Raw genomic sequence first — 25,669 nt, 5'->3', positions numbered from 1 at the left:
CTAGGTCTAAAATGGGGGCAAACTTCACCTCTGCCACCTTAGCAGTAGCGGGGGTGTTGGTTGGTTTGGGGTTTTTTGTCTGGTTTTTATTTTCTGCAGGTTTTTGGACCTCATAGATCCAGGAAGTCTGCTCTATTACACAGTCCATGGTCCTTTTGTCATGAAAATCCCTCGCCAGCTGGGTCATTATGTATTTTGGGAGCGCATGAAAATAGGTAGTTATAAACTCTCTACTATCAGTGCGCACCCGTCTGGTAGTTTGTTCAAAGGCGCATTTTAGCTCCTGAACAAATTCTCTTGGGCACGATCTTCTCCGCATTGCAAATTGTAGGCTGCTTTGCAAGCCTCCTGGGGGTTTCTGAGGGCAGAAAAGTGCTTCAAGATGGCTGCCTTGTAGGTGGACCATCTTGAATGGTTTTGGTCTTCCAGTCCAGCAAAGAAGCTGGAGTACTCCGGGGAGAACGTCTATTTGGCATAATCTATGCAGTTCTGGCTATCCTTGATGTGAAAAGTGTCCATCATCTGTTCATATAGTTCCAGATGCTCCCAAAGAGAATATTTTACATTTTCATGGTACAATTCCCAATAGCCTTGTGGGGTCTTTCACCAGCGCTATCTTTTGTGTATTTGACTTCTTTTTCCGCATCACCTGATTCCACTCGCACTCAGACTCAGAGCTGCTACTGTTTGTGGACCCCTCATGATCTTCTAGGCGCTCCCTGATTCTGTGAGCTTGTGAGGGGCTCGCAGAATGGTGGGGCCTAGTTTCTTCTCCCCTGTTGTACCTAGGGCTCTCTGGGTCACTCCAGTTGGACTCCCTCTTTCGCACAGGAGAGTGGTCTTCTGACTCCTCTCTCTTACCAGGGTTAGTGGAGGTTCTCCCCACTGCCCTGTTTTGATGGAGGTTTTCAGAATGCTCTTTTGGAGCCTCATCTCATGCTGTTTTTCTGCAAAGCGAACCAAATGGTCCCTTTGGAGATAATGCTTCTGCAGGTCTAGTTCCCTGACTCTCTCCTCATAGGAGGCTTCCTGGTCAGAGACATCAGCCATAATATTTGTGTATCTATACAGGGCAGCCCGTCCATCAATCTCTTATGGGGGTTTGGCCTACCTGTTCAAACATGCTAGGCCAATTTAAGTCTGGCTGACCCATGCCACCCAGTTCTTGTGAACCGGCGGACATGAAGTCAGCAGTGCCTTGTGCGTACAATTTGTTAAATGGGTTTGAGGCCCTTAGTACAGAGGGCATCACACTATGATCAGGGATTGCCCTATCCCTCTCCACTTGTTCGGGGTCGCTCCAGTTTGGATACATGCCTAGCATAATCTTAATCGAACAGCTCCAGTTTCTCCCTCTCGGCCCCTACCTCTTGATAGTAGGCAAAGGTCTGAGCCTTTTGCTCTGCTATCAAGGCTTGACTGGCCTCTATTACCTGCACTTGAGCTGCCACCTGCTTGTGGAGTCTATTGTTCTCCTCACAGAGGTAGACAAGATTTTTGGTGTATTACCTTAATGTTGCGCCTACAGTTGTCAAGAAATAAATGTAAGTGGATCTTTGAGTGACGAGCAGAGACACAATAAAGGTGCAATTTCTTGTTTATTAGATATATTGTTGACTTCACAATGAATATCTGTTTATATTGCTCTTATTCTTGAGAGTCCTTTGAGTCCTTTTCACAATGAATTTCTATTTGTATTGCTCTAATGTTTGAGAATCCTTTGAGGAGTCTTTCAGTATTCTTGAGTCCTGTATTAATTCTGGCAGTATTTTATAATAAACTTCTTGGAGCTTTGTTGTGTCCCTTGGTTGTTTTACACAAAGAGAAAAGAGGATTCCTTAAAGGTATAGTTGTCTTGAGTATGTTGCTACTATTGTGGTGTTTCTGTGGTACTTGAGTAGATAGTAGCATTTGATGCAAACATTAATATTGCTTCATATTGTTGTCTTATTAAGCTGAAATTCTTGTTTGCATGCTGGTTCCCACAGCATGCTGATTCCCTTGACAAGTGTTTCCCCAATATTTAAATACTGGTTCTTCAGGAGGGTATGAGAGGATAGATCATTGAATGGTTTTAGAGCTGATTTTGCACTCTTAGTTCATTGCTGAATAGTAGACTTGGTTGCTTAGTAATGTAATTGAGGACTGTTGATAATCAAACGCCGGTATGATAGCCGAGATTCTACTGGTACGCTGTGCTACCCACGCTCCAAGAAGTTTATTATAAAATACTGCCAGAATTAATACAGGACTCAAGAATACTGAAAATCTCTGCAAAGTACTCTCAAAAATGAGAGCAATACAAATAGAAATTCATTGTGAAAAGGACTCAAAGGACTCTCAAAAACAAAAACTATATAAACAGATATTCATTGTGAAGTCAACAATATATCTAATAAACAAGAAATTGTACCTTTATTGTGTCTCTGCTCATCACTCAAAGATCCACTTACATTTATTTCTTGACAACTGTAGGCGCAACATTAAGGTAATACACCAAAAGTCTTGTCTATCTCTCTCAAGCATTTGGCAACCTCAATGCAGTATTACCATGCAGCCACAGCTACCTCATCATCAGATTACAATAAGCTTACATTTATGAGCTCGCTTTGAGATTGCCAACAGGTTGCAACACTCTACATTAGATTCTCCTCACAGAGGGCCTCATTGTCTTTTTGTGCTGCCTGTATGGTTTGGGAACACTGAGACAATTTTTGTTGCAGGAGATTCATCTCCTGAGTTTGCGAATTTTTAGTTTGGGTGTTCTCTTCCAGAGCACCTTCTACTTGTCTGGTGTGCTCCAATAACTTTTCGTATTCTACTTTTCGTTCATTTAATTTCTGGAGGCCTAACTCTCTTTTCTGTAATTCTGTTTTTAGGTTACACACTTCCTGAAATAGGGCATCTTTCTCCTGATTTAGGGTGCCCCTCTGTTCAGCCAGGTTGTCCCTTTGTTGCTTGATAGCATTTAATTTCTGGTGTTCTTGATCAAATTCTGCTTGCGAGTGGAGTTCTTCAATAATTAATGTATTACTTTCCTCTTCCACTTTCTCAATCTGCTTTTGTAATGCGATTATTTGTTCTGAGCAAACTTTACTATATTTTAGATTTTTATTTAGTTTCTGTTGACTCTCTTCCAGATAGTCAACCTTTTCTTGACACTCCTCTTTTAATGCATCTAATTGGGTCTCTTGTTCTGAATTATTTTGTTGTTGTAGAGCCAAGCCCTCTTTTAGCTTTTTAATGTAATTTTCATCTGCTACCTCAGAATCTTGGCTCTTTTTCAATTTTCCACTAATTTTAATTCAGTCTGGATTTGGTTTAAGAGCTTGGACTGGTTTTGCGCAAGGGTTCTGTTTTCTTCATGTTTTGCCTGCATCACTCCCATATGGAGATACATGTAGGCTGTGATTCTGATAATTTTAATCTGCTCCTCTTTAATTTTCGGAGTCATGTAGAACTCGCTCAAAGCTTGATGCAATAAGCCACCCTCCTGCCACATATCCAGGTCCATGGTGGTGACCTGTTGCATCTTTTCTTCTAGCCAGACTGCCTCATCTTGCTGTGCCCATTCCCCTCTGACAAATAACTTGTGCAGAAGGTGCTGCCTAGCCATGTTGATATCTACTGTGGTCATTTTGGAAAGTATTCCTTCTTTATTAATTTATGTACATAAGGGTAACCGGTATTCTGTTGCTTTTTGTCTAGTTTGGGGTTGATTTTGCTTTGATTTTACACACAGGCCTCGTACTTAGGGTCTATGTTTTGGGGAGGCACTTTCTACAGCATAACACAGATTTCTAGCCACACAAAGCATCACTACCTTGAAGGTTAGCCTGCTGTGTTAAGCTGTCACGGGTGGCAACACTTGTTTTAAATCCCGGTACGAGCCCCCAATCTGTTAAGGATTCTAATTGGGCGTCACACACCAGACCAGGACTCTTGATTCTGGCCTAGGCTGCAGTGCACAATTAAAACATTTTTACTTTATTTTACTAAGGATTCAGGTTGAGATGGCACTCAACCCATCTCACACCCACTTTTACAAATACCCCAGGTCACAATGGACCATGAACCAGGCCGATGTGTGATAATACAATATTTATTTATTTAAATTCAAATAAAATCACACAAATTTAATATTGGGCAGCAATCACCAGTGGGGTGATAAATACAAGGTAAATTGATGAAATACATTTAGTTTGACCTTCTACTACAACATATCCAAAGCACAAATGAATGGGAGCAATTTTACTGTGCGGTAGATAGCACTAGATTTAAGATTTCCCCCTGCAACACACCCTCAAACTCCTATTAACCAAATTTTGAGTGGATAGAAAGGAGCAGCAAGGAGTCAGATGTAGTAGGCAAAACAACAGAAATATAATCCGACCTTCCCCCACGAAATGGGAGGCAGAATTGGATTTGAAAACCTTTGCAATTGCATAAAATAGCACTCGGAACTACTAACAGGGTAATTCATAGAATTTCGCAGAAAAGTGTCGCAAGCGGCTGGCGCAGAGTGTCCGCGTGCGATTGTCTGCGCCAGGCACGTGCGCTAAAACCGATTTCCGCGCACAGCGTATTCATGGATTTTAGGCTCCCAAACCAGCCGTGGCGCAGAGTATCGCAGCGACCCTGCAGCAGCGCCAGTAACGCCCCCAAGAACGCCCTCGCGCAAGGAAAAGCCATCAAAATCGCTAAATCATCGCAAAGGGCTGCGCTAACCCTGGACCAGTTTACAGGGCTGCCAAACAAGGAACGCAAAGCGGGTAACGTGCATATCAGGGGTACGCGTGAAGTTATACACGCGATTAGCCAGGGTGCCAGGGTACGTGTATTTCAGGGGTGCGCGGGAAGTTCAACACGCGATAGTCCAGGGAACGTGTATTACAGGGGTACGCGGGAAGTTCAACACGCGATTGTCCAGGGAACGTGTATTACAGGGGTACGCGGGAAGTTCAACACGCGATTGTCCAGGGAACGTGTATTACAGGGGTACGCGGGAAGGTTTATAGTCATAATGTCGACAAAAAAATGTCGACAGACAAAAATGTCGAAAAAATAATGTCGAAAATAATAATGTCGACATTCTATACTTTTAATGTAAAAAGTCATAATGTCGAAAAAAAAATGTCGACATTTTTTTTTTGACATTATGACTATAAACCCTTAAAACTATCAACACCTCACCCAACACCCCCCTGCCACCCCCCCCCCCCACACCCCCCAACCACCCTTTCACCCCTCATACTCAACACATACCAATTATTTATTTATTTATTTATTTATTTATTTAATAATTAAATAAATAAAAATTGTATTTACTATGGGGGGGTCCCCCCCCCAACCCCCCCTCACCCAACACCCCCCTGCCGCCCCCCCACACCCCCCCAACCACCCTTTCACCCCTCATACTCAACACATACCAATTATTTATTTATTTATTTATTCAATAATTAAATAAATAAAAATTGTATTTACTATGGGGGGGTCCCCCCCCCAACCCCCCCTCACCCAACACCCCCCTGCCACCCCCCCACACCCCCCCAACCACCCCTCATACTCAACACATCATATATATATTTATTTATTTATTTATGCATACACTAAATTAATGTCGAAAAAATATCGAATAATGTCGACATTTTTGTTTGTCGACATTATTGTTTTTCGACATTAATTTGTCGACATTTTGACTGTCGACATTATTGATGTCGACATTATGACTGCACACCACGCGGGAAGTCTTACATGCGATTAGCCAGGGCACGTGTAATACAGGGGTACGCGGGAATTATCACACGCGATTTTGTAGGGTACGTGAATTACAGGGTTGCGTGGGAATTATCACACGCCATTTTGCTGGGTACGTGTATTACAGGGGTGCGTGGGAATTATCACACGCGATTAGGCTGGGTGGGTCCTCACAGGTGTTCCCTGTACACCCTCCACGGCCCCTGCAGGCAGCCCACAAAACAGGGGACTACCCTGCACACCTGCTCATGTCCCCCTGCACCCCCACCCCCCAGCCACCAGGGGCACCCACCACCAGGCCCCCACCCATGTCTCCTACCACCCCACCCCCCAGCAGTGCAGGGGTAGCCTCCACCAGGCCCCCACTCATGTCTCCCACCACCCCCACCCCCCAGCCACCAGGGGCAGCCTCCACCAGGCCCCCACTCATGCCCGACTCATGTCTCCCACCACCCCCACCCCCCAGCACTGTGGGGCACCTGCCAGCAGGACCCAACCCATGTCACCCACCACCCCCACCCCCCAGCAGTGCAGGGGCATCCTCCACCAGGCCCACACTCATGTCCCCTATCACCCCCACCCCCCAGCAGTGCAGGGGCAGCCTCCACCAGGCCCCCACTCATGTCTCCCAGCGTGCTACGTGTATTCCAGGGGTGCGCGGGAAGTTCCACTCACGAATAGCCTGGGCGCGTGTATTTCAGGGGTGCGCGGGAAGTTCCACACGCGAATAGCCTGGGCGCGTGAATTTCAGGGGTGCGCGGGAAGTTCCACACGCGAATAGCCTGGGCGCGTGTATTTCAGGGGTGCGCGGGAAGTTCCACACGCGAATACAGGGGACTACCCTGCACACCTGCTCATGTCTCCCACCACCCCCACCCCCCAGCAGTGCAGGGGCAGCCCCCACCAGGCCCCCACTCATGTCCCCTATCACCCCCACCCCCCCAGTCACCAGGGGCACCCTCCACCAGGCCCCCACCCATGTCTCCCACCACCCCCACCCCCCCAGTCACCAGGGGCACCCTCCACCAGGCCCCCACTCATGTCTCCCACCACCCCCACCCCCCCAGTCACCAGGGGCACCCTCCACCAGGCACCCACTCATGTCTCCCACCACCCCCACCCCCCAGCAGTGCAGGGGCAGCCTCCACCAGGCACCCACTCATGTCCCCTATCACCCCCACCCCCCCGCCACCAGGGGCACCCTCCACCAGGCCCCCACTCATGTTTCCCACCACCCCCACCCCCGAGCAGTGCAGGGGCACCCTCCACCAGGCCCCCACTCATGTCCCCTATCACCCCACCCCCCCAGTCACCAGGGGCACCCTCCACCAGGCCCCCACTCATGTCTCCCACCACCCCCACCCCCCCAGTCACCAGGGGCACCCTCCACCAGGCCCCCACCCATGTCTCCCACCACCCCCACCCCCCCAGTTACCAGGGGCACCCTCCACCAGGCCCCCACTCATGTCTCCCACCACCCCCACCCCCCAGCAGTGCAGGGGCAGCCTCCACCAGGCACCCACTCATGTCCCCTATCACCCCCACCCCCCCGCCACCAGGGGCACCCTCCACCAGGCCCCCACTCATGTCTCCCACCACCCCCACCCCCCAGCAGTGCAGGGGCACCCTCCACCAGGCCCCCACTCATGTCCCCTATCACCCCCACCCCCCCAGTCACCAGGGGCACCCTCCACCAGGCCCCCACTCATGTCTCCCACCACTCCCACCCCCCCAGTCACCAGGGGCACCCTCCACCAGGCCCCCACTCATGTCTCCCACCACCCCCACCCCCCAGCAGTGCAGGGGCAGCCCCCACCAGGCCCCCACTCATGTCCCCTATCACCCCCACCCCCCCAGTCACCAGGGGCACCCTCCACCAGGCCCCCACTCATGTCTCCCACCACCCCCACCCCCCCAGTCACCAGGGGCACCCTCCACCAGGCCCCCACTCATGTCTCCCACCACCCCCACCCCCCAGCAGTGCAGGGGCAGCCCCCACCAGGCCCCCACTCATGTCCCCTATCACCCCCACCCCCCAGTCACAAGGGGCACCCTCCACCAGGCCCCCACCCATGTCTCCCACCACCCCCACCCCCCCAGTCACCAGGGGCACCCTCCACCAGGCCCCCACTCATGTCTCCCACCACCCCCACCCCCCCAGTCACCAGGGGCACCCTCCACCAGGCCCCCACTCATGTCTCCCACCACCCCCACCCCTCAGCAGTGCAGGGGCAGCCTCCACCAGGCACCCACTCATGTCCCCTATCACCCCCACCCCCCCGCCACCAGGGGCACCCTCCACCAGGCCCCCACTCATGTCTCCCACCACCCCCACCCCCCAGCAGTGCAGGGGCACCCTCCACCAGGCCCCCACTCATGTCCCCTATCACCCCCACCCCCCCAGTCACCAGGGGCACCCTCCACCAGGCCCCCACCCATGTCTCCCACCACCCCCACCCCCCCAGTCACCAGGGGCACCCTCCACCAGGCCCCCACTCATGTCTCCCACCACACCCACCCCCCAGCAGTGCAGGGGCAGCCTCCACCAGGCACCCACTCATGTCCCCTATCACCCCCACCCCCCCGCCACCAGGGGCACCCTCCACCAGGCCCCCACTCATGTCTCCCACCACCCCCACCCCCCAGCAGTGCAGGGGCACCCTCCACCAGGCCCCCACTCATGTCCCCTATCACCCCCACCCCCCAGTCACCAGGGGCACCCTCCACCAGGCCCCCACTCATGTCTCCCACCACCCCCACCCCCCCAGTCACCAGGGGCACCCTCCACCAGGCCCCCACCCATGTCTCCCACCACCCCCACCCCCCAGTCATCAGGGGCACCCTCCACCAGGCCCCCACTCATGTCTCCCACCACCCCCACCCCCCCAGTCACCAGGGGCACCCTCCACCAGGCCCCCACCCATGTCTCCCACCACCCCCACCCCCCCAGTCACCAGGGGCACCCTCCACCAGGCCCCCACTCATGTCTCCCACCACCCCCACCCCCCCAGTCACCAGGGGCACCCTCCACCAGGCCCCCACCCATGTCTCCCACCACCCCCACCCCCCCAGTCACCAGGGGCACCCTCCACCAGGCCCCCACTCATGTCTCCCACCACCCCCACCCCCCAGCAGTGCAGGGGCAGCCTCCACCAGGCACCCACTCATGTCCCCTATCACCCCCACCCCCCCGCCACCAGGGGCACCCTCCACCAGGCCCCCACTCATGTCTCCCACCACCCCCACCCCCCAGCAGTGCAGGGGCACCCTCCACCAGGCCCCCACTCATGTCCCCTATCACCCCCACCCCCCAGTCACCAGGGGCACCCTCCACCAGGCCCCCACTCATGTCTCCCACCACCCCCACCCCCCCAGTCACCAGGGGCACCCTCCACCAGGCCCCCACCCATGTCTCCCACCACCCCCACCCCCCAGCAGTGCAGGGGCAGCAGGCAGTCAGGCAGCAGCAGGTGGGAGCGTGCTCGGGCTCTGGGTGGCAGTAGTTCGGCCTTCCGGGCAGGAGCGTGGTATTCCGTGTGCGTATGCGTGGCCAGCTTGGTACGGAGTGATTTGGCACGTGAAAATCCTGCACGTCAGCGTGAAAACTGAGGAAAGGCCCTCAGCGCGTAAGCGCGTCGTGACGTGACCCGCACAGGTGTTTCCCACACAGCACGTGATGACAGAGCACACGTGGAAAGACTGCACGTCAGAGTGTAATCGCGTGTCATTGGTGGAAATGGCCCTACACGCAGAAGTGACAAAGCATGTAATTGGTGGAAATGGCCCTAGCGCGTACACGCCACGTAAGTGACGCTGGACGTGTGGGCCTGTATAAAAGGTACGTGTAGAACACGTTTTCCTTGTACGTGCTTTTCGTGGAGAGCGAGTGGGTGAATTCTGTACTTCTTGTCGTTTCACACGCGATTTACTTCACGGCGTTTCAAGTTCGTATTCCCTGTTACCTCTGACAGCTTTTTCTCTTTTTTCTCTTTTACTGCTTTACCTGGGCCTGTTCCCTCAAACAGTGTTCCCTTCTACTGTTGTCCTGTCTCCTCAGACAGCGTACAAATCTTCTTTTGGCGGGGGTGTTGCCAACCAAACGTGCTCCTTTTACACGCTCGTTTACCAGGCAGACGGTGAGTCACGCACGTATCTAACATCTGTGCTTGCCCCGTGTGTAGCCTACCCCTTCAGAGGTCATTCTAGGCTGCGTGTGACACGCATACGTTCATTCTTGTGTTACTGGGTGCCACAGCGTAGTGCAGGTTTTTCTTTCTGCACACGTGGTCTAGGAGTGGTTGCGTGCACGTCATCTCCCTTTTTTGGGCCTCCTGTGCGTTGCGTGACCCGTCATCTTTCCCCAGGGGTTACAATCAGCCTTGCTAGAGCACTAGGGTACAATTACCATCTGGTACCCAACCCCTTTGACCCCCAATTGCCCAGGACAATAGTCTACATCCACTCCCATACGCACATTAACATCAGTGCCATGGATGGGAGGCGAGGATTCCGTAAGGGTGGCAAAGGTGGAAGAGCCACAAGTGGTGGCCGTGGTGGATCCGGTAGGGGACGTGGTCGTAACTTGCAGGGTGAGCCTGTCCCCCCATGTGTGGAGGACCAGTCACGGGCACCCATAATCCCCCCCTCACCCCCTCCCGTTGAGGCTGATGTGGCTGACACCATCCATGCTCAGCCCTTGTTGGACCAGCCCATTGTGGCACCAGACCTGGCTGACTCCATGGCTGACTTCCAGGTCAGCAGGGCTACGACACGTGCGCTGGTGCACGTTGATGCCATCATGCCACGTGGATCTGGGGCAGCAAGGTCATCTGCTGCACCAATGAGGCAGGGCGGAGAGGCTGCAGGGGCAGCTGCGGCTCCATCCACCCCAGCCCTCACACACCCAGCCAGGACAGTGTCGGTCCTAGTCCATGCTGCTGACATTCCCCCTGACACCATCACACTAGAGCCAATGCCTGCACCAACTCCCATGCTGAGTGTGCAATCCCACACTCCTGATACAGAGTCCACCAGGGCTCCTGCCCCTAGTGTCCAGAGCGGCGCAGGACACTCAGGATCACCACCACCTTCCAAGCAGAAGAGGAAGAGTGCTCGTCCGGCACAGGCTGATGCCCCAGACACGGCTACACAGTCCGGCCCGTCCAGGAAGCCCAGCTTCACGGATGACGAACTGAATGCACTTGTCCAGTATGTGTCCGGACATGACAACGAGATGGTCATTGTTGCAGGATCCAAGACCACACCTGCACAACGCCAGGCACACTGGCAGACCGTTGCGGACATCGTAAGTGCCCTTGGAATCGTGAGGCGCACAGCCAATGATTGCTATAAGCGCTGGAATGACCTAAAGCGCAGGGCAAAGAGTAAGCTGGCCTCAAGTCATGCCGCAACTGTAGTGACTGGAGGTGGGTCTCCAGTAGTAGACATGGAACTCACTCCACATGAGTCAGTCGCTGGGACCTACGTCACGGAGGAACAGATCCAAGGCGTGGGAGATCTGGCTGATTACGAGGCATTGTCCGGTGAGTGCACATGCATGTGTGTGTCATCCATGTGCATGGTGTGTGTGTGAGGGCTTCTGTTTGTGTGCCAGGTGAGAGTGTGTGCACCTGAGTCGTATGGGTCAGCCATGTGCTTCATGCAATACTTCCTGCGCAGCTGCATTTGGCCATAGCAGTATCCCTTCTGCCAACAGTAGACATCTAGCCCAACTGCACGCCAGTTGCCCTTGAAGTGTCACCTTGCCACAACATTGTTGCTTATTTTTCACTGTTCATTCAGTCAGATTGTTTGCATTCCCCCACTTTTACTAGCCATGTCGCTGTCCACTAGTCACATGTCTGACATGGCAATGGTGAAGTGGAGTGACTTTGTTACCTGGATATCATTTGTACACACATGTCCCTGTGCAATTGGACCATTTCAGACTGGCAGCTCCAGGTGAAAAATCTGACCTGTTAGAATTAGAAAAGCAATTACATGCGGGAACTGGACTGAATGAATAGGTGCTGCCCTCCTCTCCATCTTCACTCAATAGCAATGGTACATGCCATCTGTGTGATAGCATGTGTGTTTCACCTGGCAATCACAGGCCAATGTGTGATGCCACTGCCAGGCAGCATGCAGAAAATGTGTTCATTTTCCATCTTGGTGTCATCAGTGTGTGCCATTTGCCTGCACTTCATACGCAGTGAGGGTGCATGCATGGGAGGGTTTTAGTCATGTGGGACATGTGTCAATCAAGTACTGGTTCTCTTGCTTCTCAGCCCTCATTGTGTGCCATGGTGCTAATGCCTGTTTCCATTTCTTTGTTTTCATGTCTTTGCAGGGGAAGACGCACCTGATACTGCTGGGGTTGTGGAGATGGTGCAGACCCAGGAGGGGTCCGAGGGCCGACCAACCACCAGTGAGGGACGTGGTGTGGTGGTGGGGGAGAACCCACAAGTGCTGCAGGTCGTGCTCTCAAGGGGTGTCTCTGGCTGCACCTCCCCCGAGCTGTACTCAGGTGTTGATTCGGATGAGACCTACGTGCCGTCGCAGGTGAGTGTTCCAGGGAGGGATTCTGTTCAGTCTCACCCACCTGCACCAGGGTCAGAACCCTCCATGGGGATGTCAGTGTTGGCAGCTACGCCTTCGGTGGTTACGGATGCAGGGTCACACTCAGCGACATCTGATCCTGTTCCTGGGCAGGCAGATCAGAGGGGGAATGCAGTCCTGCAGCCTCAGGCAGTGCCGGCACAGCAAGGCGCAGTTCGCCTTGCCCCAGACAGGTGTGGTGCCCGCCGACGTGGTGGCCGTACGCCACCCGGCAATACCGCATGGGAGCAATCCATTTACGGTATGGCAACCCAACAGGCTGCATCATCCGAGATGATGGCTCAGGCCATGGATAGGGTGGCCACTTCCATTGTCCCCCCAGAAAGGCAGATGGAGCGACTAGAGCAGGCAACCGACTCCATCTGCCAGTCACACAGGGAGGACATGTTGGGGTCCAACAGGGACAGGCGGACGGCACTGGCGAATCTGCAGGAGGCCATCTCCATTGAGTCCCAGGGCCACAGGGAAGCCCTGAGGCAGGAGCTCCTTCACCTCAGGACGACTCTTGTTGAGCTTGAGGCTTCAACACACCAAAGGACAGAACAGCAGCTGGAGCGTCTCACCCGTACGCTCTCAGCTGAGATGCAGGCAACGAGGGCGGAGGTCCGGGCATCCCGTGAGTTGTTGCATGGGGACCTCCGCACACTCATCCTCCAGAACCAGACCTACCACACCCGCATGTTTGCAGCCATGGAGGAGCAGACTAGGGCCTTGCGTGGGCTGCCTCCCATAGTGCAACCACCTCCGGATGCAGCTGCACAGGGTGATAATAGCCACAGCAGTGATACTCCCACAACAGGGTAGCCGTGTGGGCCATGAGCCCATGGAGGTGTTTTATTTTCCCAGGATCCACGCAGGTGGGTTCTGGTGTGCATCCTGTCCTCGGACCTCCTGGGTGGCCTCCCCAACCCCCTCGGGCCCATCAATGGCCATTTTTGATTGTTTCTTATTTTTATTTTTATTGTTATTTCTTTTATTCCCTATTTTTTTGGGACGATTTGTTGGCTTCCGTGGTTCCTGTGGGCACACGCTGCATTGTGGCTGGGCACATGCAGGCTTGTAATGTATTTGGTTCAGATGCTTGGGTTTGAGTCACACACACCCCTCCTGCTTCCCGTTTCCATGGGCTTGCAAAGGGTGTGCCCAAGTGACAGTGAATTACACAGTGACGTTGGACTCCCATGAGCTGTGTGGGCAGTCTGTAGTCAATACTGTGTATACATTCCTAGTGCATATTGCTGTTGTGTTGTACACTGCATGTTGCATTGATGTGTAACTCATCTTCTGTGTCTACCTCCCAATTTGCAGGTCCCTTCCTCATGTCTACACAAGGACCTCTAGTCTGGAGATGGGGTCCATGTTGGCAGCAGTGCACCTACAACTCTACATGGCGCCAACACTGCACAGTTGGTAGTGGTGGGAGTGCAGGCATTTCCAGGTGGTGAGACTACTAATATGTAACATTTGTGATGTCATGTTAATGGTACTACTTGCTCAAGTATGTTGTTGGTCCGGCATTGCTGTGAGCATTTCAGGTGTTGCAGGTTTCCAATAGGGACACTGTACATAGTGAGACTAGTGTCATGTTGTGGGGATTACTTTGTTTACCTGCAATTAGCATGACATGGCACGGTGTGTCGTGTGGCGGTGCTGGGGTTGGGTTGGCTGACATGGCACTGTCCTCTTGTTGCATTTTGCAAGTGGGTAATCATTTTAGCTGCTTGAATGTGTAACTTCACAAAACTGCATTGGTGGTGTCTGTGTGGGTAGGGATGCACACATTGTGACACTTCCAGGTGAACAATCTCAGGCTGATATGGTATTCACGGTTCATTCTCCAGACATTCAGGATCAGTGTCAGGTTGAGTCATCATTGATTGTCAGATGGAATGTGCCAGGGCAGTGTGCACTCCACAGGGGTGTGATTTCTATGTGAAGTAATTAGCCACTAGCTGTGTACGGGCTGCCTCCCCCTGTGCCCTTTCCCCTCCCATGCGCAGCGGCTGTTCATGTGGTTGGGGATGTGGGGCCACCACCATGTCCACGGCCAGGCCCCGGCGTGTTGCAACGTTGTGCAGGACACATGCTGCCACTATGATCCTGCACACTACTGGGGGAGCGTATAACAGCTGCCCGCCAGAACGGTCAAGGGAGCGAAAGCGTGACTTTAGCACTCCGAATGTGCGCTCCACTATGCCCCGGGTCGTAATGTGGGCTGTGTTATATCTTACCTCGGGTGGCGTGGTGGGGTTCCGAATTGGCGTCATCATGTGGGGGCTGAGAGGGTAGGCACTGTCCCCTGTGGAGGTGGTGATTGGTATCATTGGTGGGGTTGTGACCTTGCTCAGTATCCAACATGCATGCATGTGCAGTGGCATACATACTCACCAAGCAGCCATGTATCGCCATGCCGCCCAGCTTCTAGGTCCCGGCTTAGGGTGGACATTCGGTAAATGAAGCTGTCGTGGGTGGAGCCGGGATAGTTGGCATATACTGAGGTGATGATTCCCTTGGCATTACATGCTACCTGCACGTTGATGGAATGCCAGTGCTTGCGGTTCCTATAGATGTGCTCAGATGCCCTGGGGGGACGTAGAGCCACATGGGTGCAGTCGATGGCACCTAGCACTTTGGGGAATCGTGCCACACCGTAAAAATCCAGGGCGGCAGCATGCCTTTCTGCAGGTGTTCTGGGCAGGTATATGTGCCTGCGGACTGATGGGCGTGCAGTCATGATGTTCAAGACCTGGTGTAGGCAGCGTGACTGGGTGGCCTGTGACACCCCACCCACTATGGCACTTGTCCGCTGAAATGATCCAGTGGCTAAGAAGTGCAGTACATTGAGGACCTTCTCCAGGGGGCTGAGTGCTTGGGAGCACAGGGTGGGTGATGTGAGGTCATCCTCCCACTCACTCACCAGGTCCAGTATAATGTGTGGTGGAAACCTGTACCTCCCATACACCTGGTCATCAGGCATCCCGAAAAGGCTGGTTCTGGGTGTGAATATTCTGGCCCTGACTATCCTCCTCCTCCTCCTCCTCCTTTGGTAGCCCACTGCCATTGCTGCTAGGAACGGTATGTTCATCCTGGCGTCTGAGCTTGTTATTGTTAAAGTGCGCAAATTTATGCTTTGCGCGTGTTCTAGGCGAGCGTGTGACCCGCGCACCCCTGGAATCCAGTTCCCAGTCCAATAGCGTGTGGAAATTCACACGCACCACGGGATACAGCGTGTGACCCGCGCACCCCTGGAATCCAGTTCCCAGTCCAATAGCGTGTGGAAATTCACACGCACCACGGGATACAGGTTCGCTGACGTACTGGCCGCGCACCCATTAAATACACGTACATAGGCCAATCGCGTGTACGCGCACTTTTGTCCAATTACACGCGATGACACTCTGACGTGCAGTATTTCCACGTGTGCCCCGTCATCACGTGCTGAGTGGGGAACACCCGTGCGGGTCACGTCACAGACGCGCTTACGCGCTGAGGGACTCTGGTCCAATAGAATCGCGTATGCGTGCTGACGCGCTTACGCGCTAAGGGCCTTTCCTCGGATTTCACGCTGACATGCAGGATTTTCACGTGCCAAATCACTCCGTATCAAGCTGGCCACGCGAAAACACACGGAAGACCACGCTCCTGCCCAGAAGGCCGAGTTACTGCCCCCCAGTGCCCCGAGCAGCCTCCCACGTGCCATCTGCTGCTGCCTGCCTGCCTGCCTGCCTGCTGCCACCGTGCCCTGCCATTTGGTGCCTGCACATCAGCCATCTGCAGGGGTCCAGTTGCTGTGTCCACCCCTGCTGGAACTGAAGACTCCCGACTGGGATTACATCGCTCCATAGCCCAGCCCCAGGACCCAGTTGCCCACCCACACCTGCCTCTGGGGTTGCCATGTCAGGCACTTCCACATCTGGCACCAGTGGCAACCCCAGGCCAGAGGGGCAGAGGGGCACCAGCTTCACTGCCACCGAAGTTGGTGTCCTGGTGGAGCATGTCCTAGGGCAGTATGATGCCCTCTTTGGATCGTCCCGCGCCAGCAAGGAAGGACGGCAGAGGATCTGGGCCGACTGTGTGGTTGCCATCAACGCGGAAGGGGTGGCAACCCGCGACGTCCTGAAGATCAAGAAGCGCTGGGAGGACTTGAGGTCCAGGACCCTTGTGAAGGCCCGGCGCCTCGTGGAGGGGGGCCGGGGCCGCATGAGTTCCATCCAGATGAGGGTCCTGGAACGCGTACGCCCAGCGCTCCACGCCCAGATCCTTGAGAGGGAGGCCCGTCTGGAGTTGAGCGGTAAGTGTCCAAGCATTACTGTGTGAGACAGGGCATGTTGCGGTGTGCTGGTTCTATGATACTTGCCTGTATGTGTGCCATAGGCCATGTATGCATGTATGTGTGCAGGGACATCATGGTAATGCATGTGCGACCAGTGATGTGTGACCCACATGGTTGTTGCATGTGTTCAAATGCCGCATGGGGAGCCCTATGCAGATTTTGAACATGAGAGCATGCCAGTCTCTGTACCTGGACATGGGTGGGGGTGAGGGATGGGTGCTGATGCCAGGTACATATATGGTAGCCATGTCTGTGTGCTTGACCTGCGTGTCTGTGACTTGTGCGTGCCATGGATGCATGACACATGTGTGTGACAATGCACAGATTCAGTGAAGCAGCCAAATTACCCTTGTATCCGCTGTGTTTGGTGTGTTTGGGGCCAGATGGATGTGACTGAGGTGAAGTGTGTGCATGTGATAGGCATGAGCCATGATGCATGTGAGCTACATATCATTGAATGTTTCAAGAGTCCATTGGACATGCATGGAAATGTCCATGGCATGCACCATGCCTGTTACTGTGTGTGTTTTGCCTGGACTGACCCATGTGTTGTGGAGGGACATGATGGAAGTGTACTTTGACAGTGGTGCTCATCTGCTATTGCTTCCTGTCTAGGGGACCATTGTACAGTGCCCTGATGCTTGTGTTCTTTGTCTCCCTCTACGCAGCGGCTAGTGAAGAAGAGGGCGGAGACGGTACTGTGGAGCAAGGCGGCGGGGATGCCCCCACGGCTGCAGCGGAAGGGGTGGGTGAGCCCCCACAGGGGCCTGCTACGGTGGGAGACGGTGAGGAGCCATCCAGGTTAGTGGTTTGCACAGAGGAGGAGGAGGCCGCCACTGGGGCACACATGGGGCCTGGTGGGGGCATCCCTGCTGGTGCAAGTGGTGCAGTCCAGGGCCAGGGGCAGGAGGCAGCACAGGTCACCGTGGAGGGGCCTGTGCATGTCGCTGTCCCTGACCCTGTGAGTGCACCACCATGCACCAGCAGGGATGCCCCGTCCCAGGCCCGTCCGGAGGTAGAGGGGATGTCCATGTCACCTGACTCCCCTCCACCTGCGGACGTGGGAACCCCTGGCCGTGCGGAGAAGGTCCTGATTGGGGTCGCGATGCGCACGGCTGTGATTCGTGATGCCGTGCGTGCTTCCCGGGAGGAGCACGCACGTCATCACGAAGTGCACCGTGCCGACGTGGCCCAATTGGGATCGGCCATGTTCGGGGGTTTCCTGCATGTGTTGGCCAATGTGGCGGCCCTCTCCTCCTCTGTGCAAGCTATCCACCAGTCGTTCTCCTTGCCGTCTTCCAGCCCAGATGCCACCAGGGCCCCCTGTGGACCTGCCCCGACCAATGCAGCCAGCTCGGTGGGGATCCCATCCCTGCCACAGTTGGGAGTCGGAGGTCCAGCAGGGGTGGACAACACAGCAACTGGACCCCAGCAGGTGGAAGATGTGACAGCATCATCAGGCAGGGCACGTGCACGACGGCGTCGGTGGTTTCCATCAGCCTGGATGCCGTCGTGCTGGCAGAGGCAGTGGCGTCGGAGGCAGCAGCAGGCTCGACATGGGAGGCATCATGGCTCGGGGCCTTCAAGATCAGAGGGGCAGGCATCGGCCGGAGGGCAGGGCAACCCTGGGATGGTGGTGTCTTCCGTGTGGGAGCAGTTGGTCCAGCGGATAGGTGCGGAGCGGCAGCGGGCGGAAGAGGAGCGGCTCACCATGGTCAGGGCGGAGTTCTCCATGCGTCGGGCGTTGAGGCGGGCTGAGTGCCTCGAGGAAGCTCGCAGGGAGTTTGAGCTGGACATGGGGTTATCCCTGCGAGACCTCGGGGCCAGGACAGAGTCCCGCCTCCAGGACATCGACATGGAGTTCGATGATGCCCTGGCCAGCAACATCACCGAGTGAGCCGCAGGACTTGCCCGCTGCCTTTGTATATAGTTATTTAGTTAGTTAGTGTTAGGTTTCCTTTATTAATTTCCTTTTTTTTTGGACCGCTCGGACAATGGCCACTTTTTTGTATATATTATTTTCATTAGGTAGTAGTAGGTTTCATTTATGGTGTTGGGCTCATGGACCCTGGAATTTTCGTGTATATAGTTTGCTTTTGGAAGAAACATTTTTTTTATTAATTATTGTGTTCACCATGAGGAAATGGTTTTTCATTATTTTAATTCCACATGATTTTGCTTTGGACAACATTTGTTTTTGGATTACTTTTTTTTTTTATTTTTACATTTGTTCTCGGACATGGACCATTTATTTTGTTATCGCCATTGTTGTATGTTTGATTTTTTTACTTATTTTTCATCTTTAATACATGTTCTTTTTAACTTTCACTTGTGGTATTTTCTCATTGGTTTCATACATGTCATGATATGGGTTTTGACATTGACTTGCACCCATTGTGTATGTGTGTGTGACGGACATGTGTTCATTTACAGACTTGCCATTGGGGTTGTATCATGTAATTGCATTCACTATGTGGGTGGATGCAATCCTTGCCTGGGTATGCTGCCCATTACTGCCATGATTGAGTATCGTCAGGACCTGGGGGCAGGGGGACATGTGTGGGTGCCTGGTGGAGGCTGCCCCTGCACTGCTGGGGTGTGGGGGTGGTGGGAGACATGAGTGGGGGCCTGGTGGAGGGTGACCCTGCACTGCTGGGGTGTGGGGGTGGTGGGAGACATGAGTGGGGGCCTGGTGGAGGGTGCCCCTGCACTGCTGGGGTGTGGGGGTGGTGGGAGACATGAGTGGGGGCCTGGTGGAGGGTGACCCTGCACTGCTGGGGTGTGGGGGTGGTGGGAGACATGAGTGGGGGCCTGGTGGAGGGTGCCCCTGCACTGCTGGGGTGTGGGGGTGGTGGTAGACATGAGTGGGGGCCCGGTGGAGGGTGCTCCTGGTGGCTGGGGGGTGGGGGTGGTGGGAGACATGAGTGGGGGCCTGGTGGAGGGTGACCCTGCACTGCTGGGGTGTGGGGGTGGTGGGAGACATGAGTGGGGGCCTTGTGGAGGGTGCCCCTGCACTGCTGGGGTGTGGGGGTGGTGGGAGACATGAGTGGGGGCCTGGTGGAGGGTGCCCCTGGTGGCTGGGGTGTGGGGGTGGTGGGAGACATGAGTGGGGGCCTGGTGGAGGGTGCCCCTGGTGGCTGGGGGGTGGGGGTGGTGGGTGACATGAGTGGGGGCCTGGTGGAGGCTGCCCCTGCACTGCTGGGGTGTGGGAGTGGTGGGAGACATGAGTGGGGGCCTGGTGGAGGGTGACCCTGCACTGCTGGGGTGTGGGGGTGGTGGGAGACATGAGTGGGGGCCTGGTGGAGGGTGCCCCTGCACTGCTGGGGTGTGGGGGTGGTGGTAGACATGAGTGGGGGCCTGGTGGAGGGTGCCCCTGGTGGCTGGGGGGTGGGGGTGGTGGGAGACATGAGTGGGGGCCTGGTGGAGGGTGACCCTGCACTGCTGGGGTGTGGGGGTGGTGAGAGACATGAGTGGGGCCTGGTGGAGGGTGCCCCTGCACTGCTGGGGTGTGGGGGTGGTGGGAGACATGAGTGGGGGCCTGGTGGAGGGTGCCCCTGCACTGCTGGGGTGTGGGGGTGGTGGGAGACATGGGTGGGGGCCTGGTGGAGGGTGTCCCTGCACTGCTGGGGTGTGGCGGTGGTGGTAGACATGAGTGGGGGCCTGGTGGATGGTGACCCTGGTGGCTGGGGGGTGGGGGTGGTTGGTGACATGAGTGGGGGCCTGGTGGAGGCTGCCCCTGCACTGCTGGGGTGTGGGGGTGGTGGGAGACATGAGTGGGGGCCTGGTGGAGGGTGCCCCTGGTGGCTGGGGGTGTGGGGGTGGTGGTAGACATGAGTGGGGCCTGGTGGAGGGTGCCCCTGCACTGCTGGGGTGTGGGGGTGGTGGGAGACATGAGTGGGGGCCTGGTGGAGGGTGCCCCTGGTGGCTGGGGGTGTGGGGGTGGTGGTAGACATGAGTGGGGCCTGGTGGAGGGTGACCCTGCACTGCTGGGGTGTGGGGGTGGTGGGAGACATGAGTGGGGGCCTGGTGGAGGGTGCCCCTGGTGACTGGGGGGGTGGGGGTGATAGGGGACATGAGTGGGGGCCTGGTGGGGGCTGTCCCTGCACTGCTGGGGGGTGGGGGTGGTGGGAGACATGAGTGGGGGCCTGGTGGAGTGGGGGCCTGGTGGAGGGTGACCCTGCACTGCTGGGGTGTGGGGGTGGTGGGAGACATGAGTGGGGGCCTGGTGGAGGGTGACCCTGCACTGCTGGGGTGTGGGGGTGGTGGGAGACATGAGTGGGGGCCTGGTGGAGGGTGCCCCTGCACTGCTGGGGTGTGGGGGTGGTGGTAGACATGGGTGGGGGCCTGGTGGAGGGTGCCCCTGGTGGCTGGGGGGTGGGGGTGGTGGGAGACATGAGTGGGGGCCTGGTGGAGGGTGACCCTGCACTGCTGGGGTGTGGGGGTGGTGGGAGACATGAGTGGGGGCCTGATGGAGGGTGCCCCTGCACTGCTGGGGTGTGGGGGTGGGTGGAGACATGAGTGGGGGCCTGGTGGAGGGTGCCCCTGGTGGCTGGGGTGTGGGGGTGGTGGGAGACATGAGTGGGGGCCTGGTGGAGGGTGCCCCTGGTGGCTGGGGGGTGGGGGTGGTGGGTGACATGAGTGGGGGCCTGGTGGAGGCTGCCCCTGCACTGCTGGGGTGTGGGGGTGGTGGGAGACATGAGTGGGGGCCTGGTGGAGGGTGACCCTGCACTGCTGGGGTGTGGGGTGGTGGGAGACATGAGTGGGGGCCTGGTGGAGGGTGCCCCTGCACTGCTGGGGTGTGGGGGTGGTGGTAGACATGAGTGGGGGCCTGGTGGAGGGTGCCCCTGGTGGCTGGGGGGTGGGGGTGGTGGGAGACATGAGTGGGGGCCTGGTGGAGGGTGACCCTCCGCTGCTGGGGTGTGGGGGTGGTGGGAGACATGAGTGGGGGCCTGGTTGAGGGTGCCCCTGCACTGCTGGGGTGTGGGGGTGGTGGGAGACATGAGTGGGGGCCTGGTGGAGGGTGCCCCTGCACTGCTGGGGTGTGGAGGTGGTGGGAGACATGGGTGGGGGCCTGGTGGAGGGTGACCCTGCACTGCTGGGGTGTGGGGGTGGTGGTAGACATGAGTGGGGGCCTGGTGGAGGGTGACCCTGGTGGCTGGGGGGTGGGGGTGGTGGGTGACATGAGTGGGGGCCTGGTGGAGGCTGCCCCTGCACTGCTGGGGTGTGGGGGTGGTGGGAGACATGAGTGGGGGCCTGGTGGAGGGTGCCCCTGGTGGCTGGGGGTGTGGGGGTGGTGGTAGACATGAGTGGGGCCTGGTGGAGGGTGCCCCTGCACTGCTGGGGTGTGGGGGTGGTGGTAGACATGAGTGGGGGCCTGGTGGAGGGTGCCCCTGGTGGCTGGGGGGTGGGGGTGGTGGGAGACATGAGTGGGGGCCTGGTGGAGGGTGACCCTGCACTGCTGGGGTGTGGGGGTGGGGGGAGACATGAGTGGGGGCCTGGTGGAAGGTGCCCCTGCACTGCTGGGGTGTGGGGGTGGTGGGAGACATGAGTGGGGGCCTGGTGGAGGGTGCCCCTGGTGGCTGGGGGTGTGGGGGTGGTGGGAGACATGGGTGGGGGCCTGGTGGAGGGTGACCCTGCACTGCTGGGGTGTGGGGGTGGTGGTAGACATGAGTGGGGGCCTGGTGGAGGGTGACCCTGGTGGCTGGGGGGTGGGGGTGGTGGGTGACATGAGTGGGGGCCTGGTGGAGGCTGCCCCTGCACTGCTGGGGTGTGGGGGTGGTGGGAGACATGAGTGGGGGCCTGGTGGAGGGTGCCCCTGGTGGCTGGGGGTGTGGGGGTGGTGGTAGACATGAGTGGGGCCTGGTGGAGGGTGCCCCTGCACTGCTGGGGTGTGGGGGTTTTGGGAGACATGAGTGGGGGCCTGGTGGAGGGTGCCCCTGGTGGCTGGGGGTGTGGGGGTGGTGGTAGACATGAGTGGGGCCTGGTGGAGGGTGACCCTGCACTGCTGGGGTGTGGGGGTGGTGGGAGACATGAGTGGGGGCCTGGTGGAGGGTGCCCCTGCACTGCTGGGGTGTGGGGGTGGTGGGAGACATGAGTGGGGGCCTGGTGGAGGGTGACCCTGCACTGCTGGGGTGTGGGGGTGGTGGGAGACATGAGTGGGGGCCTGGTGGAGGGTGCCCCTGCACTGCTGGGGTGTGGGGGTGGTGGTAGACATGAGTGGGGGCCTGGTGGAGGGTGCCCCTGGTGGCAGGGGGGTGGGGGTGGTGGGAGACATGAGTGGGGGCCTGGTGGAGGGTGACCCTGCCCTGCTGGGGTGTGGGGGTGGTGGGAGACATGAGTGGGGGCCTGGTGGGGGGTGCCCCTGCACTGCTGGGGTGTGGGGGTGGTGGGAGACATGAGTGGGGGCCTGGGGAGGGTGCCCCTGGTGGCTGGGGGGTGGGGGTGGTGGGCGACATGAGTGGGGGCCTGGTGGAGGCTGCCCCTGCACTGCTGGGGTGTGGGGGTGGTGGGAGACATGAGTGGGGGCCTGGTGGAGGGTGACCCTGCACTGCTGGGGTGTGGGGGTGGTGGGAGACATGAGTGGGGGCCTGGTGGAGGGTGCCCCTGCACTGCTGGGGTGTGGGGGTGGTGGTAGACATGAGTGGGGGCCTGGTGGAGGGTGCCCCTGGTGGCTGGGGGGTGGGGGTGGTGGGAGACATGAGTGGGGGCCTGGTGGAGGGTGACCCTGCACTGCTGGGGTGTGGGGGTGGTGGGAGACATGAGTGGGGGCCTGGTGGAGGGTGCCCCTGCACTGCTGGGGTGTGGGGGTGGTGGGAGGCATGGGTGGGGGCCTGGTGGAGGGTGCCCCTGCACTGCTGGGGTGTGGGGGTGGTGGGAGACATGGGTGGGGGCCTGGTGGAGGGTGACCCTGCACTGCTGGGGTGTGGGGGTGGTGGTAGACATGAGTGGGGGCCTGGTGGAGGGTGACCCTGGTGGGTGGGGGTGGTGGGTGACATGAGTGGGGGCCTGGTGGAGGCTGCCCCTGCACTGCTGGGGTGTGGGGGTAGTGGGAGACATGAGTGGGGGCCTGGTGTAGGGTGCCCCTGGTGGCTGGGGGTGTGGGGGTGGTGGTAGACATGAGTGGGGCCTGGTGGAGGGTGCCCCTGCACTGCTGGGGTGTGGGGGTGGTGGGAGACATGAGTGGGGGCCTGGTGGAGGGTGCCCCTGCACTGCTGGGGTGTGGGGGTGGTGGGAGACATGAGTGGGGGCCTGGTGGAGGGTGCCCCTGCACTGCTGGGGTGTGGGGGTGGTGGTAGACATGAGTGGGGGCCTGGTGGAGGGTGCCCCTGGTGGCTGGGGGGTGGGGGTGGTGGGTGACATGAGTGGGGGCCTGGTGGAGGCTGCCCCTGCACTGCTGGGGTGTGGGGGTGGTGGGAGACATGAGTGGGGGCCTGGTGGAGGGTGCTCCTGGTGGATGGGGGTGTGGGGGTGGTGGTAGACATGAGTAGGGCCTGGTGGAGGGTGCCCCTGCACTGCTGGGGTGTGGGGGTGGTGGGAGACATGAGTGGGGGCCTGGTGGAGGGTGCCCCTGCACTGCTGGGGTGTGGGGGTGGTGGGAGACATGAGTGGGGGCCTGGTGGAGGGTGCCCCTGCACTGCTGGGGTGTGGGGGTGGTGGGAGACATGCGTGGGGGCCTGGTGGAGGGTGCCCCTGGTGGCTGGGGTGTGGGGGTGGTGGGAGACATGAGTGGGGGCCTGGTGGAGGGTGCCCCTGGTGGCTGGGGGGTAGGGGTGGTGGGTGACATGAGTGGGGGCCTGGTGGAGGCTGCCCCTGCACTGCTGGGGTGTGGGGGTGGTGGGAGACATGAGTGGGGGCCTGGTGGAGGGTGATCCTGCACTGCTGGGGTGTGGGGGTGGTGGGAGACATGAGTGGGGGCCTGGTGGAGGTTGCCCCTGCACTGCTGGGGTGTGGGGGTGGTGGGAGACATGAGTGGGGGCCTGGTGGAGGGTGCCCCTGCACTGCTGGGGTGTGGGGGTGGTGGGAGACATGAATGGGGGCCTGGTGGAGGGTGCCCCTGGTGGCTGGGGGGTGGGGGTGGTGGGTGACATGAGTGGGGGCCTGGTGGAGGCTGCCCCTGCACTGCTGGGGTGTGGGGGTGGTGGGTGACATGAGTGGTGGCCTGGTGGAGGCTGCCCCTGCACTGCTGGGGTGTGGGGGTGGTGGGAGACATGAGTGGGGGCCTGGTGGAGGGTGCCCCTGCACTGCTGGGGTGTGGGGGTGGTGGGAGACATGAGTGGGGGCCTGGTGGAGGGTGACCCTGGTGGCTGGGGGGTGGGGGTGGTGGGAGACATGAGTTGGACATGGGTGGGGGCCTGCTGGCAGGTGCCCCACAGTGCTGGGGGGTGAGGGTGCTGGGGGACATGAGTTGGACATGGGTGGGGGCCTGCTGGCAGGTGCCCCACAGTGCTGGGGGGTGGGGGTGCAAGGGGATATGAGTTGGTGTTCATTAGTTCAAGGAGACATGTGCCTTTGCTGGGGGGCATGCCCATGTTGGGTGGGCTGCCTGCGGGACATGACCAGGGATGCAGGGTAGTCCCCTGTGGTGCGGGCTGCCTGCAGGGGCCGTGTAGGGTGTACAGGGTACACCTGGGAGGACCCACACTGTCAAATCACATGTGGGACTCCCCGGCACCCCTGAAATACACGTACCGTGCAGAAATCGCGTGTAAAACTTCCCGGGCACCCCTGAAATACACGCGCCCAGGCTATTCGCGTGTAAAACTTCCCACGCACCCCTGAAATACACGCGCCCAGGCTATTCGCGTGTGGAACTTCCCGCGCACCCCTCAAATACACACGCCCAGGCTATTCGCGTGTGGAACTTCCCGCGCACCCCTCAAATACACGCGCCCAGGCTATTCGCGTGTGGAACTTCCCGCGCACCCCTCAAATACACGCGCCCAGGCTATTCGCGTGTGGAAC

At 57.7% G+C, this 25,669-nt stretch overlaps 1 protein-coding gene across 1 annotated transcript in view; it reads right to left on the bottom strand.

Annotated features, from left to right (window-relative positions):
• Positions 1–2,636: 2,636 nt before the first annotated feature.
• Positions 2,637–25,669, bottom strand: part of LOC138567829 (tropomyosin-like) — a 37,263-nt gene continuing 14,230 nt past the window's right edge. The window contains exon 3 of the mRNA XM_069646327.1: positions 2,637–3,294. Coding sequence (XP_069502428.1) covers positions 2,637–3,294 — 658 coding nt within the window. The remainder of the gene's footprint in view (positions 3,295–25,669) is intronic.

Source organism: Ambystoma mexicanum, chromosome 2p (genome assembly GCF_040938575.1).
Source record: "Ambystoma mexicanum isolate Mex_15411 chromosome 2p, UKY_AmexF1_1, whole genome shotgun sequence".
In the NCBI taxonomy this organism is placed as follows: Eukaryota; Metazoa; Chordata; class Amphibia; order Caudata; family Ambystomatidae; genus Ambystoma; species Ambystoma mexicanum.
The sequence above is the reverse complement of the archived record's forward strand: the minus strand, read 5'-3'. Positions and strand labels throughout refer to the sequence as shown.